We start from the raw sequence: 15,515 nt of genomic DNA, 5'->3' as shown, positions 1-15,515 counted from the left end.
AATAGTTTGTTTGGGCCACCTTGAGATCACTTGAAACCAACAAGGGCTTATCTGGGAGCATATGATACACTATGAACCAAGAAAGCATGTGAGTGTGGAGAGCTTGATTCTTGGATAATTTTCTGAAAATGTATAAAAACAACTGGGTATAACAATAATTAAAGTAATACCACTAAGGAGAAAAACTTCAGCATATTTATAAGAATAAACTTATGCCAAGTAGTTGCTCGTACAAAAATCCCCCCCCCTCCCCCCTAGAACGATTCCCCAGAATTGTTGAAATAGAGGAATAATTGGAGGCTCATTGAATGTGGTCAGGGGTATGAATATAAACGTTAAGAGGAATTATGCACATCAGGAAAAGACACAATGGCACTAGGAGGAGGAGTCAATTTGTCTGGAAGGTTTAGAAGTTGATTTCCTTGCACTTCTGTAAACCAGAGTCGCTTACAGCGGACTATACCCTGCTGATGGCTGACATCACAGAGACACTCTAGGCTTTGGAAGGATTCTGACCATATTGTCACGATCCACCCAGCTAACTGATTGATAACTGGCTCTGGCTCTCAGTGTGCACCTGCGAAAGTCAGCTGTGCCAGCCCTCTCCTTATCGGTACTCCAGTGAGAAGGCTGAGAACTGAGCGATCAGCGGTCATGTGATTCCTCAGTTCTAGGTCTTACAGCCGACGGGGGACATAGAGGTACCGTATATACTCGAGTATAAGCCGAGTTTTTCAGCATGTTTTTTCATGCTGAAAGTGCCCCCCTCGGCTTATACTCGAGTCACTGGCTTCACTGTTTTTTAAAAATGGCGCCGCTCGGCGCCAACGTGTCACTGCGCATGTGCGGCATGCCCGGGAATAGCCGAACGTGTTCGGGTTTTCCTGAGCATCAGCAGTGCATTTGCGGTGACGTAGTATTGGCGCCGGGTGGCACGATTTTTAAATCGAAAGCGGCTCACCGACAGGTAAGTTAGACTCCTCCGCAGCCCCTGTATTTCCTCATGCAGTGCTGCAGGCATGGTACAGGAGAATGCAGCACTGCATCTCCTGTGCCATGCCTGTACTTACTGTGCCATGCCTATACCTACTGTGCCATGCCTGTACATACTGTGCCATACCTGTACATACTGTGTAATGCCTGTACATACTGTGCCATGCCTGTACTTACTGTGCCATGCCTATACCATCACCTGTGCTATGCCCTTTACCATCACCTGTGCCATGCCTATACCATCTCCTGTACCATCACCTGTGCCATGCCTGTACCATGACCTGTGACATGCCTGTACCATAACCTGTGCCATGCTTATACCATCACCTGTGCCATGCCCTTACCATGACCTGTGCAATGCCTATACTATGACCTGGGCCATCTCCTGTACCATGCCCGCAGCCCCTGTTTTGTGTCTTGTTGTGGTCCAGTTGGGTCCAGTAGCTGCTGCATTTTCCACCCTAGGCTTATACTCGAGTCAATAAGTTTTCCCACTTTTTTGTGGTAAAATTAGGGGTCTCGGCTTATATTCGGGTCGGCTTATACTCGAGTATTAATTATTTTTTTTTTTATTTATAAATCTCCTTTAATGAGTAAGAAATCTAAAGAATGCATTGATTGGTTTTTTTTAGGCAGACATCAATTTATCTTTACCATGCTGCCCACATTTTATAGGGCCTAGGGTTGGTGCAGAAGATTATGGTGTCATATTTCCTGTAAGAGAGCTCCATGGAGATCTGTGTGTAGGCAGATGCAGTCTGTGCCCCCCCCCCCCCCTGGAACCAAAGAGGCAATGCAGAAGGGGAATGAGGTTGTGAAGAACTTGGTTCCTCTATGACTTTCTGTAATCACAAGGAGAAAGATGTCCGATTGGAAACTGGTACCCCGTGTGACTCCAGTGGCCATCTTGGGTCAGGCAGTCTGTTTAAGACTCTGGCTTCCAGGTTTGGCATCCTTTATGCAGGTGGCTAGTGTAGGGGCAGGTACCCCATCTGGCAGTGACAGTACTTAGAGATTTGGATAGGTCCAGGAGAGTAGGGGCAGTGCAGAGACTACGTTTACTTTGCTCCAGGAAGCCTTATCTTTTGGGCGTGGACCAGCCAGGTTGAATTTTGCTCCTAGATGCAGACTTTATCTGCATCTTCAAGTCTTTAAACCACTGTCATAGTTTGCAAGTGGCTCTAGACAGGTGTACCTACCTACTGAGCCTGATTAAGTTGTGTTGAACCTTTCTACAATATTACGTTATTGCCTAACTTGAACTCAGGTGTGTTCACTGCCCACCACTAGGAATGGGCTCAGGCGTGTTCGGATCCTAGTCCCAACCCAACTGAGAAATCCCACCAGGAAGCCGTCACTGCACACCGCGGATCATGAACAGCCTAGTCAGGATGTGTGTATGTGCAGCTGCGAGGCGGGAAATGCCTCACGGCCTATGATTAGCGGTATGCAGTGTCTGCTTCCTGTCGGGATTGCTCAGGCGGGTTTAGACTAGGATCTGAACATGCCTGAGCCCATCCCTACCCACCACATCATGCTGCTACTTGCTCACATGTGGTCTGTTTAGGGCAGCACAACCTTGCTTCAGAATCTACTTAGTCCTGCATCATGTCACCTAAGTATGTGCATAAATAATTTGAAGGCCTTATTTGGATGTGGTTTGTTGGTAACACATGGTAAACCACACATTTTACAGCATTTTAGCACATTGTATGTTATAACTCACAGATATGAGTGTGTTATGGTGCACCCCAATGCACCACACCACATGTGTTTCAAAACACACTAAGACAAAGCTCAGATGTAAACCATCTGTGAATTGTAGTGTGCCATGTTGTAAAAAATGGAAGTATATCTGTTAAAATATGTATATTAATGTGTTTATAGCCCATTGAGAATGGGCTGCCTTAACACAATGCTTGATAAAACACAAAATAACACACATCAGCACATGTGCAGCAATGCAGCACAACAATCTGGTGTATCAGCCACCAGATCAGGAAGGTTTGTGCTTATCCACTGTCCACAGGCCAGGCCAGTACACTAGGGACCGTAAACCTAAAAGATCAGTGCATTCATCTTTGATAACCAAAATAAAAACAAGAAAATTTAGTACAGACATACAACGTATGCAACAACAAATCTTTCAAGCTAACAATGACAAAATCTTTATATGTATTTTAAGAAGGATTTTTATCATGCTTTAACATAGCAGCTTACCCTGTTTTTTTGAGATGTGCGTTTTGTGCATTGACGCAACTTCTCACTAAATATTCATTACTTGTCGTGGAAAGTATGAACAAACTTGCCAGCTAGCAAAGTTCAATATAGGTCACTGGCTCCAAGTCAGCTAGTAAGTACATAACGGTTTCATGCATTCATTGTTTTTACTTATTTAATGCTACCCTTGTTTAAACTAACAGAAAATATCAGCAAAAATATTCCATGCTGGAGGTCATTTTCTGTAGTTAGTAGTACATTGAATTTACATTGAAAATACAATTTCTGCAATCTGCATTATACATGACTGGCCACATTAGTGTAATATCTTACTAAGAACTGGAGAAATGCATATATACTGTACTTAAGTAGCTCTGTAACCATTAGTAAAATCTAAATTACTTTTGTTTAAGCTTTTGTAGTTAAAAGCGGAACTTCACCCAAAAGGGTAAGTTCCACTCTAACTCCCGCCACATTTGGAATACATTTTTCTGGGGGAGGGGGAGTGGGTACCTGGTTTTAACAGGTACTCGCTCCCACTTCCGGTCGGATCAGCGTGGTGGATCCACTGAGCGTTCTCGTCCCCCCCCCCCCCCCACCCGCAATCTTTTGGGACATGTCACAGGTCCCAGATAGCTGTGGGACCCTTCACGCAGCGCAGCGCCGCTCGCACATGCACAGTGGGAAACTGGATGTGAAGCCACAAGGAGTCCCAAGGTCACTTTAAGGAAAAATGTATCTTTGCATAGAAAATGTGCTTCATGTTTTCTGTGGGTTTCTGGTTTGCCATGATGGCCCATTGATTAAAATGGAAGGTACAGTATAAATCTGCACCTAACAGAAGCAGTAATTACATGATAAATAGGGTGCTGAGTGCCAGATTTACATCGAAGTGTATGCGTAGCCATTTTTGTTTTTTTTGTTTGTTTTTTTTTGCTAGATAGGCTAGGGAAGGTTAAAAACAGCTATCAATTCTTTTTTTTTATTCAAAGAAACTGTAAAAGATGAGTGCAGTACAAGTTTATGGTAAAAAAAATATAATTCTGGAGCATTCAGGTAATTGATGCAATAGTTGGGGTCAAACTGTATGCATCTACAATCAGAAAGACGTTGCACCAATTCTACTTACATAAAAGGTATGTTAAGAAAAAAGCATTTGCTGTCCAAAAAGAACATTAGAACAAAATTAAAGTTTGTCCTTAAACATACAGGTAAAGATAAGACACTCTCGAGGAAGCCCATAACTATGTAGAATGGTGATAAAAATGTTTTGGTCTGGGGTTGCTTTGCTGCTTCAAGACCTAGGCTGCTCTCAGTCATCAAGTCCACTATACATTCTGCATCATATCAAAGTTTGCTTCATGTGAATGTGATCATTTAATAGTTGAAATTGAACCGGATATGAGTCAACATTATAATGACCAAAAGCACTCTAACAAATGTATCAAGAAAAACTAGAGTTATGCCCTTGTCAAAGCCCTAATATGATTCCAATTAACATTTTATAGGATTTTGCCTACAAAAAAACCCACAGTAAACCTTTACATCTACTAATTTTTTTTATTGAATACATTTTTGAAAAGGAAAGTGTTCTTATTCAAAAGTATTTTTACCTTTCTCTGAAGACACAGTTTGAGTAAAAATGCAAAAATGTGAATGTTTGCATGTTCTATTGTATCGAAAAAGTCCATATTTTCCATTGAGTAGATCTAAATTTTCACATGTGTGTATGCCTAAGATTATCATATTCACACACTCTATGCCTCTCACCAGAGAAGCAGTTGATATTGGTTGTAACACAAGAAAATGCTATCCCTTTAAATGTCTGATAAGGTAGCAGAAAAAGGGAAAAAGATAACATAAAATGGCAAATTATTATTATTATACAGGATATATATATATCGCTTTACAACGTGAGGCAGACAGTACAGTTAAAATACATCTCAATACAGGGGGAATCAGAGGGACCTGTTTGATAGAGCTTACAGTCTAAAGGGGAGGGTCAAGTAATACAAAAGATAATAGATGTGGGGGGGGGGGGGGGTGAGCTGATGGAGAAGACAAAGGCCAGTTATTAGGTAGGGGCAGGATAGGCTTCTCTGAAGAGATGGGTTTTTAGGGAACATTTAAAAGTAGACAGTTGGACAGATTGGGGTAGGGAATTCCATAGGATGGGAGAGGCTGGGGAAAAGTCATGGAGACAAGCATGGGAGGAGGTAACAAGGGGGCTTGAGAGCAGGAAGTCTTGGGAGTAGCGAAGAGAACAATTTGTTTGGTATTTTGGGACTGGGTTAGTGATGTAGTTGTGGATGGCTTTGTAAGTCAGTATTTTTCATTCAATTCGTAATGTGAAATAATTTCGAATTTATCCCCCAATGTAAAGTTATATGGAGGTTCTCATTCATGTCCACTTGTATATACTGCTGTTTATGTGTTACTGATTAAGTGTTTTCTTTTTTTTCTTTAGAATGTGGACTTTTTATCGTCCTTTCTTCAGTTATAGCTGCTATAAGTGGACTGCTTGTGGGCTATGAGCTCGGTATTATTTCCGGGGCCCTTCTTCAGCTACATAGCCTACTGCATCTTAACTGTCAACAGCAAGAACTAGTAGTGAGTGCACTGTTGATTGGAGCACTATTAGCCTCACTGGTTGGAGGATTCCTTATAGACTACTATGGAAGGAGAATCGCAATCATGATTACATCTTGTTTACTTGGACTTGCCAATTTGCTGTTGATCACCGTTGTATCCTATGGAAGCCTCATTGCAGGACGCATCATCATTGGCATTTCCATATCTTTATCTGCAATTGCTACCTGTGTTTATATTGCAGAAATTGCACCTCATCATAGAAGAGGCATGCTGGTGTCTCTCAATGAACTAATGATTGTAGTTGGCATACTGCTGGCCTACATTTCAAATTTTCTCTTTGCAGCTGTTAGCAGTGGTTGGCAATACATGTTTGGACTCATAATTCCTTTGGCTGCATTACAGGCATTTGCTATGTATTTTCTCCCTCCGAGTCCTCGTTTTTTAATTATGAAGGGACATGATGAGGCTGCTGGCAAAGTTCTTCAGAAACTAAAAGGAACCTCACAGACCAAGGAAGAGCTTGCAGCTATCAAATCCTCCATAAAAGCAGAATACCAGTACAGTTTTTGGGACTTATTTTGTTCAAGGGACAATATGAGAGCCCGCCTGTTAATAGGCGTAGCTCTCAGCTTCTTTGTCCAAGTTACAGGGCAACCCAACATCTTATTTTATGCTTCTACAGTACTAAAATCAGTTGGCTACCAGAGTGATGAAGCTGCTAGCCTAGCCTCAACAGGCATTGGAGTTGTGAAAGTAGTCAGTACAATCCCAGCAACATTTTTTGTAGACAGAATTGGAAGTAAGACTTTCCTCTGTATTGGGTCTGCTGTCATGGCAACATCATTGGTTACAATGGGAATAATCAGCCTTAACATTGACATTAATTATAATAATATATGTAAAACCAGCTCCTATCTGAACCAGTCCTTTGAGGATTCCCACTTTTACAAAACAGACATAATAACCAAAAACAATGAGTCTCTCCAGAAAGAATTCAGTGGATTATCCACCAGAACATCTTTACCTCATTCTTCAGTAAATGAGACTGAAATGGACCAGCGGACTATACAGACAGGACCCAGTCCCTCTGAAGAAGCTGTTACAGCACAAGCACACGGTGTACCAGTATTCATGAAGTGGTTGTATTTAGGCAGCCTACTCATTTATGTAGCTGCATTTTCAATAGGTTTGGGACCAAGTAAGTGTTTTCAGTTTCTTTTACTTTACCAGTAGTAATAAAGGTAGATGCTAACTTTGTTTTTGTAGTCCCTAATCCGAGATTCTTAATGTAGCCTTATACAGCTGCAAGAAAAAGTATGTGAACCCTTTGGAATAATATGGATTTCTGCACAAATTGGTCATAAAATGTGATCGGATCATCATCTAAGTCACAACAATAGACAATCACAGTCTGCTTAAACTAATAACACACAAAGAATAAAATGTTGCCATGTATTTATTGAACACACATGTAAACATTCACAGTGCAGGTGGAAAAAGTATGTGAACCCTTGGATTTAATAACTGGTTGAACCTTCTTTGGCAGCAATAACTTCAACCAAACCTTTCCTGTAGTTGCAGATCAGACGTGCACAACGGTCAGGAGTAGTTCTTGACCATTCCTCTTTACAGAACTGTTTCAGTTCAGCGATATTCTTGGGATGTCTGGTGTGAATCGCATTTTTGAGGTCATGCCACAGCATCTCAATCGGGTTGAGGTCAGGACTCTGACTGGACCACTTCAGAAGGCGTATTTTCTTCTGTTTAAGCCATTCTGTTGTTGATTTACTTCTATGCTTTGGGTCATTGTCCTGTTGCAACATCCATCTTCTGTTGAGCTTCAGCTGGTAGACAGATGGCCTTAAGTTCTCCTGCAAAATGTCTTGATAAACTTGGGAATTCATTTTACTTCGATGATAGCAATCTGTCCAGGCCCTGACGCAGCAAAGCAGCCCCAAACCATGATGCCGCCACAACCATACTTCACAGTTGGGATGAGGTTTTGATGTTGGTGTGCTGTGCCTCTTTTTCGCCACACATAGTATTGTGTGTTTCTTCCAGACAACTCAACTTTGGTTTCATCTGTCCACAGAATATTTTGCCAGTACTGCTGTGGAACATCCAGGTGCTCTTGTGCAAACTGTAAACGTGCAGCAATGTTTTGTTTGGACGTAGTTTGTGGTGCCTCAAGTCAGGTATGGGATTTTAAGGGCAGGAGTAAAAGAAGTAGGCAGTAGTAGTGCAATAGATAAAATTTATTTCACAATGTACTAGTTATATACAAAGATTTAAAGGTGAATTAATGGGTAAAGTCCCATTGTGCCAGTGAAGAGGATAGAATAAGGTGTGTTACACGTGACAAGTAAGTGACTTGAAATAGGTTGTAGGTAGTCCTGCTCTGCTGTTCCTCGTGTCAAAGGACAGGGATAGATGCAGAGGAGGTGCCTGATCGGTAATCCGACATGTTTCGGCCTATTGCGGCCTTTATCAAGGATATGTCACCGATTCTAAGGGTAATCAAAGTATAATATCTATCCATAGCAATATCTATACTGAAGCACTCATGATACAATTTACACAGTGTGTAACTTAACATACATATTTTCTGTCCACTTCCTATGATAGTGCCTCCCCAGAGTTTCTCCAGGTGCTGCAGGAACAGTATGCTGTATTGGGTGAGAGAAGGTGAATTTGCTGAGTATTGGGGGAAAAATTAGGGTTTTTTTGCCAAGTAAGGGTTAATAATATTTACTTTCTGGGCAGGGTGTTCTGATCCAAGAATCCAGTGTGGTTAAGATTACAAACTTCCACATTGATTGAGATCGTCTACAGTAGTGGGATATATCGTAGGCTATTATGAAAGGGCAGCATATAGGGGTAAAGTACATAGTAAATGTTTTCAAGTAGATTAGAAAATATCTTCAGTAATAAAACAAGGGTTTAGCCTTGATGACTTGGTTGGGGAGATGCATGGGGATCTCCTCCAAGTCTGAGCTTACGTTCGTAGAAGAGGGGTTCAGTATAGTGCAGCAGCATATTCGCTCCAAGTCTGTCTTCTCCCTCGATCAGGGAGAGACTGAAAGACTCGGAGTGTTCCCCGGCCTTTAAAAGGCTGTCGCTCATGCGCAGTGTGCGCTGCGTGACGCCGATAGGCAGAGTCCGTGACACGGTGCAAGGTGCGCCTGCGTTCAGCAGGGAGCGCATCCCTTGTGACCGTGCGGACGTGCCTGCGAGGCCGCCGACACAGAATAGAAGCCGAAGTCCCTACTAGGGGTAGAGGAAGGTGCAGCACCAACCATTCGGTTTCAAGTGCCCCGATCAGAGAAGATTCGGGGCTTTCTGTGCCGGGAGCTCCTGGGATCTTGGGATTGAGGCGACAAGAAGTGGATAAACAGTATTTCATCTGTCCACAGAATATTTTGCCAGTACTGCTGTGGAACATCCAGGTGCTCTTGTGCAAACTGTAAACGTGCAGCAATGTTTTGTTTGGACAGCAGTGGCTTTCTCTGTGGTATCCTCTCATAAAAATCCATTCTTGTTTAGTGTTTTACGTATTGTAGAATAAAAAAATCTGGTGCGCTACAAATGTGGGCGTATACAACTTAAATTGACAATATGCAAACGTGTACAGCTAATAGTGACAATATACAAAAATATTGTGAAAATGAGATACACTAAATTTTCTGTAAAAACAAGTGTTAATAATCGTGATGAATCTCCACCAAAAACTTGAAAAACAATCCAATATATAAATAAGTCCAAAGTTCTTAAAACTCCAAAGGAATATCAAACTGGTGAAATTTAAGAAATAAATAGGTGCTGCTGGAATGTTGACAATCGTGATGTGAAGGTTTTCCACCACCTTGTGAATTCACAGCTTACCAGATGGAAAAGTGAATAGGGCAAGATCGATCCAAGGGGAACCTCTATGATGTACCAGAGGGAGTGTTGTGCTGGAATTCACCCACATGTAAAGAGGGGAGGGGGGCTGCTTACCAAATCCCACTTTTTCCAAGCATTGGATTATGCAGACTCTCTCTGGATCTTTCTGAGTGAGGGACTCCTAAATGTTCCTGATTCTTTCCACATATTACTCTCAGTCTCACTGTGTAGAATGGTGGATGTACGTATTGTAGATACGCTAACAGGGATGTTAGCATTTGCCAGTGACTTTTGTAAGTCTTTAGCTGACACTCTAGGATTCTTCTTCACCTCATTGAGCAGTCTGCGCTGAGCTCTTGCATTCATATTTACAGGAAGGCCACTCCTAGTGAGAGTAGCAGCAGTGCTGAACTTTCTCCATTTATAGACAATTTGCCTTACCATGGACTGATGAACAGCAAGGCTTTTGGAGATACTTTTATAACCCTTTCCAGCTTTATGCAAGTCAACAATTCTTAATTGTAGGTCTTCTGAGAGCTCTTTTGTGCGAGGCATCATTTACATCAGGCAATGCTTCTTGTGAAAAGCAAACCCAGAACTGGTGTGTGTTTTTTATAGGGCAGGGCAGCTGTAACCAACACCTCCAATCTCATCTCATTGATTGGACTCCAGTTGGCTGACATCTCACTCCAGTTAGCTCTTGGAGATGTCATTAGTCTAGGGGACATACTTTTTCCACCTGAACTGTGAATGTTTACATGGTGTGTTCAATAAAAACATGGTAACATTTCATTCTTTGTGTGTTATTAGTTTAAGCAGACTGTGATTGTCTGTTGTTGTGACTTAGATGATGATCAGATCACATTTTATGACCAATTTGTGCAGAAATCCATATCATTCCAAAGGGTTCACATACTTTTTCTTGCAGCTGTATATGATTACACATCTTTGTAGCAACATAACTCTGTACAACTCAAGTTATTTAGGTAATTTTCATATTGTTTCTCCTTTACAAAATACATAAGACAGGTATGAAAAACAAAAATTTAAAAAGTACGAGAATCTGGCTACAGGTCAAGTTTAGTCATAGATTGTTTGCATGCTTTAGACCCCATTCAGACTAGCGTGACTTGTCAGGCGACTTGTCAGCCTGACAAGTCGCGCTCTGTCGCTCGCCATTGATTAGCACAGGACCCGTTCTAATAGGAGCGACACAAGTCGCTCAGACTTAGAAAAAGGGTCCTGTACTAATTTGGGGTGACCTGGGAGTGACTTGCATTGACTTCCATTATGTGAAGTCCCTGCAAGTCGCGCCGAAGTCTAGGTGCACGCTGTGCACCGCGACTTCACAGGTCGCCCCTCGAAGTCAGATCACCTCAGTGTGAACCGGCTCTTAGAGTCTCCACTACCCTTTCTGAGCACATTTTCTCATCTTTGACTTTCACATATCATTTTCTCCTGTGTTGTATTTCCAGGTTTTTTTTTTTTTCTTATTGGCATATGCCAGTTTGCTTTTTACTAGAACCTATGACCTTTTTGTATGTTCGTTCTCGCTTTGTGATTCCTGTGTTTTGAAGCATTTTGTCTTGTTATTCCTTGGTCTGTTTTTTGTGGTTATGTTTAGTTCTATTGGTGTGTCCTGGCAACCTTCTCGTCAATCATAAGCAGTTGTGTTGCTTTTGATACTGTGGTTGACCCTGATCTAGTGCATACAGTTTGCCTCCGCTCTTAAATGTAAGCGTTGTGCATTTTTCTGCCAACCTTCTATTTAAGTGTTTGGTTGCTTCTGACTCTGCATGGTTTTCTCTAACAACCTTTTCATCTAGTAGATCTAGTCTTGGTGCTTGCTGCTATCCACAAGTGTGTGTGTCCTTTAACCGCTTGCCGACTGCGCACAGTATATTTACTGCGGCAGTCAGCCCCGGCTTTTGAGCCAATAGCGGGCGAGCGCGCGCCCTCTGAAGCGCGCACCACCCCGGCTCGTTCACTGAAGAGTCCGCGCGTGTGACCGGCGGACCCGATGTCCGCCGGTCACACTACGATCGTTGGTAGAGAGGGAGAAAGGCAGGCGGCTTATGTAAACAAGCCGCCTGTCATTCTCCCCTGTGTAAAAATGGAGATCAGATGGTTCTACTATGTAGAAACGTTGATCTCTGTGTTTACAATAGTACACATGTCCCATCACAGTTAGAAACACGCCCCTAGGACACACTTAACCCCTCCCTCTCCAATACAGTTAACCCCTTCCCTGCCAGTGTCATTTTTACAGTAACAGTGCATATGTATAGCACTGATTACTGTAGTAATGTCATGGTACCCCCAAAAGTGTCAAAAATGTCAGTCAAGGGTCCAATCTGTCCGCCGCAATGTCGCAGTCCTGCAAAAAAAATCGCAGATCACCGCCACTACTCGTTAAAAAAAAACACCAAAAATGACAAAAATCTTTCCCTTTGTTAGTAAACGCGATAACTTTTGCGCAAACCAATCAAAATACGCTTTTTGCGATTTTTTTTACCAAACACATGTAGCATAAAACAAATTGGCCGAAAATGTTAAAAAATTTAGATTTTTACATTTTTTGGGGGGGAAAAATATTGTTATTTTTGCAAAATTTACGCTTTTTTTTTGTTTATAGCGCATGATCAAAAAATCGAACAGGTGATCAAATACCACCAAAAGAAACCTCTGTGTGTGGGAAAAAAAGGACGTGAAATTTGTTTAGGTACAGCGTCGCACGACCGCGCAATTGTCCGTTAAAGTCACGCAGTAAAAAATCGCAAAAAAAACCCTGGTCAGGAAGGGGGTAAAATCTTCCGGGGCTTAAGTGGTTAACCCTCTGTTGTTCAGTCTGTTTTTCTGTCTCAAATGTGCCACCAGGGAGGGCCACAGCCTAGGATTGTCAGCCAATCTCCAGATTTACCACCCAGAGCTCTGGCAAAGACCCAACCCTCTTGTGGTGAGACATTCCACCTGCTGGTGACACAACCTCTAGTCTCTGTTCCCTCAGTCTGTTTGTATAATATAGATCTTTAGACTCTCAGTATCTCCTTACAGTATATGTTGTTTTTTGATTAGAGTTAGATATTTTCTTTCCCTTGATTCGGTACTAAGAGTGTGCAAGTTCTGTAACTGCAAGCAGCAGTCTCTGACCAGTCCTGACTCCTGGCAAAAACGAAAGGCAGTCTAAATTTAACTAAATAGGAGCCACAACACTAAAAAAGCATTGGGATAGTGGTTCTTTGTCCCAGCACTGGTTGAAAAATATGAAAGCTGCAGTAGAGCTCTTCAACATAGGTTTGGGAGCTAATACTACAACAAAGAGCATTATAGGAACACACGGTAGCACAATGCACACACTTTTTTATATTTCATATACAATAAGTATATGTCTAATTAAAATTGTAAACCCAAACAGATAAGATTAAAAATGTAACAGGGCCCCAAAATGAAAGATTAAAGTGGTTGTAACCCTAAAAAAAAAAAAATTATCCTGATCCTTTAAAGCAGGATACACATCATAGTGTTTGTGCTGTGTCATTTGTCCCTCTCTATGTTCTAAAAAACCTGGTTGATCATGCGTGTTCCTGTGTTCCCCTATGTAAAACTGACCACAGTAATATACAGTGGTGATCCAAAGTTTGGGCACCCCAGGTAAAAATTTGTATTAATGTGCATAAAGAAGCCAAGGAAAGATGGAAAAATCTCCAAAAGGCATCACATTACAGATTAGACATTTTTATAATATGTCAACAAAAGTTAGATTTTATTTCCATCATTTACACTTTCAAAATTACAGAAAACAAAAAAAAAATGGCGTCTGCAAAAGTTTGGGCACCCTGCAGAATTTATAGCATGCACTGCCCCATATGTAAACGGTACGGTGTTCAAACCACACATGTGAGGTATCACCGAGATTGTTAGAGCAAGAGCAATAATTCTAGCCCTAGACCTCCTCTAGCCCTAGCCCTAACTCTAAATTGGTAACCAGTAGACAGTGTTAAAGCGTCCCCTATGGAGATTTTTAAGTACCAAAGTTTGTTGCCATTCCACGAGTGTGCACAATATTAAAGCATGACATGTTAGGTATCAATTTACTCGGCATAACATTATCCTTCACATTATTGAATACATTTGGGTTAACTTTACTGTTTTCTTATTTTTTAATTCAAAAAAGTGTATTTAAAAAAAAAAAATTCAGTTTGTAATACCACTGCACAAATATGGTGTGACAAAATATTGCAACGATCTCCATTTTATTCTCTAGGGTCTCTGCTACAAAAAAAAAGCTAAATAATGTTTGGGGGTTCTAAGTAATTTTCTAGCAAAAAATACTGATTTTAACCACTTGCCGACCGCCACAAGTACATTTACTGCGGCGGTCAGCCCCTCCTGGGAAAAGTGACGTATATATATGTCACTCACCCGCGAGCCAATAGGGGGCGAGCGCGCGCCGCCGGAGGCGCGCTTCCGCCCCCACTCATTCCCTGACATGTCCGCGCGTGTGACCGGTGGACCCGATGTCCGCCAGTCACTCGCGATCGTCCGCTGCAGAGGGAGAAAGGCAGGCGGCTGATGTAAACAAAGCCGCCTGTCATTCTCCCTGGTGTAACTCGGTGTAATACGATCCTGCTATGTAGGATGGTATGTCTCTGCGGTTACATCAAAAGCCACACCCCTTTACAGTTAGAAGCACGCTCCTAGGGACACATTTAACCCCTGCATCTCCAATAAAGTTAACCCCTTCCCTGCTAATGTCATTATTACAGTAACAGTGCATATGTATAGCACTGATTACTGTAGTAATGTCACTGGTACCCCCAAAAGTGTCAAAAATGTCAGTCAAGGGTCCGATCTGTCCGCTGCAATGTCGCAGTCCCGCATTACTAATATACAATAAACAGATGACGCCATATTTCTCATTTAGTAAAGTGCAGACAGAGCTCAACGCTGCAGATCCTGAGATTAATAAGTGAGGATGTTCACACAATTCTTTTTTAATAAAATGAAAACATTGATATTGAGTAGATAGATATTGTCTTGATGTTGATATCTTTCAGCAAGTTGGTGAACTGTTATGTTTTTTTTTTGTGTTTTAGTGGCTTGGCTGGTGCAGAGTGAGATCTTTCCTGCGGGTATTAAAGGTCGGGCATTTGCAATAACTAGTAGCATGAACTGGGGCATGAATCTCCTCATATCCCTGACCTTCCTTACGCTCACTGGTAAGAGTTTAATTTAATGCTTTTTAATTCAAAATCCTGAAGAAAAATATATGGAAGCACAAAAAAATTTAATAAAAGGATGTATTTAAATAATTTTATATTATGGGAGAAAACCTATTGAAACTATTCAAAACTCATCTTGCACTGATCTGAAAATAGTAAATTTAAAATCTGACTGTTTGCCTCATTTTTCTTCTGTTTGAACATAGGACAATACTCTTTCATTGCTTGTTGAATAAGCCCAGTGAACACTTATTTGAAAGGTCCTCAATACATTTTTCATAGAATTAGAATAAATAAAAATGACTATTTATGTACTAATTATGAATGATTTATTCACTCATTGTTTGCTATATGAAAGCAAGTATGTTGCGAAACACTGATTTTTGTGTTAAGAAGGGTACAGTAAATGTTTCTGTTACAGGCATAAAACACATTATTGAAAGCCTTTCATATCAGAGATTAAAAAAAACTCACACCTTTGATTTGATAAACACATTAAAATATTTAATTTTGCTCTATTCTTCCCTTCTGAGAGTCTCTAACACTCAAACCCCCTCGTACTGTGCATGATGGGAGGCAGACTTAGGAGCCTTTCAATCTCCAGAG

The 15,515-nt window shown here is 41.4% G+C and overlaps 1 protein-coding gene across 1 annotated transcript in view; it reads left to right on the top strand.

Annotated features, from left to right (window-relative positions):
- The window catches only part of SLC2A12 (solute carrier family 2 member 12), a 132,309-nt gene that overhangs the window by 97,763 nt on the left and 19,031 nt on the right, over positions 1-15,515 (top strand). Inside the window, exons 2-3 of the mRNA XM_082249707.1 lie at positions 5,681-7,003; positions 14,784-14,906. Coding sequence (XP_082105833.1) covers positions 5,681-7,003; positions 14,784-14,906 — 1,446 coding nt within the window. The remainder of the gene's footprint in view (positions 1-5,680; positions 7,004-14,783; positions 14,907-15,515) is intronic.

The sequence above is a fragment of the Pelophylax lessonae genome (genome assembly GCF_965119305.1).
Source record: "Pelophylax lessonae genome assembly, chromosome: 3".
In the NCBI taxonomy this organism is placed as follows: Eukaryota; Metazoa; Chordata; class Amphibia; order Anura; family Ranidae; genus Pelophylax; species Pelophylax lessonae.
The sequence above is the reverse complement of the archived record's forward strand: the minus strand, read 5'-3'. Positions and strand labels throughout refer to the sequence as shown.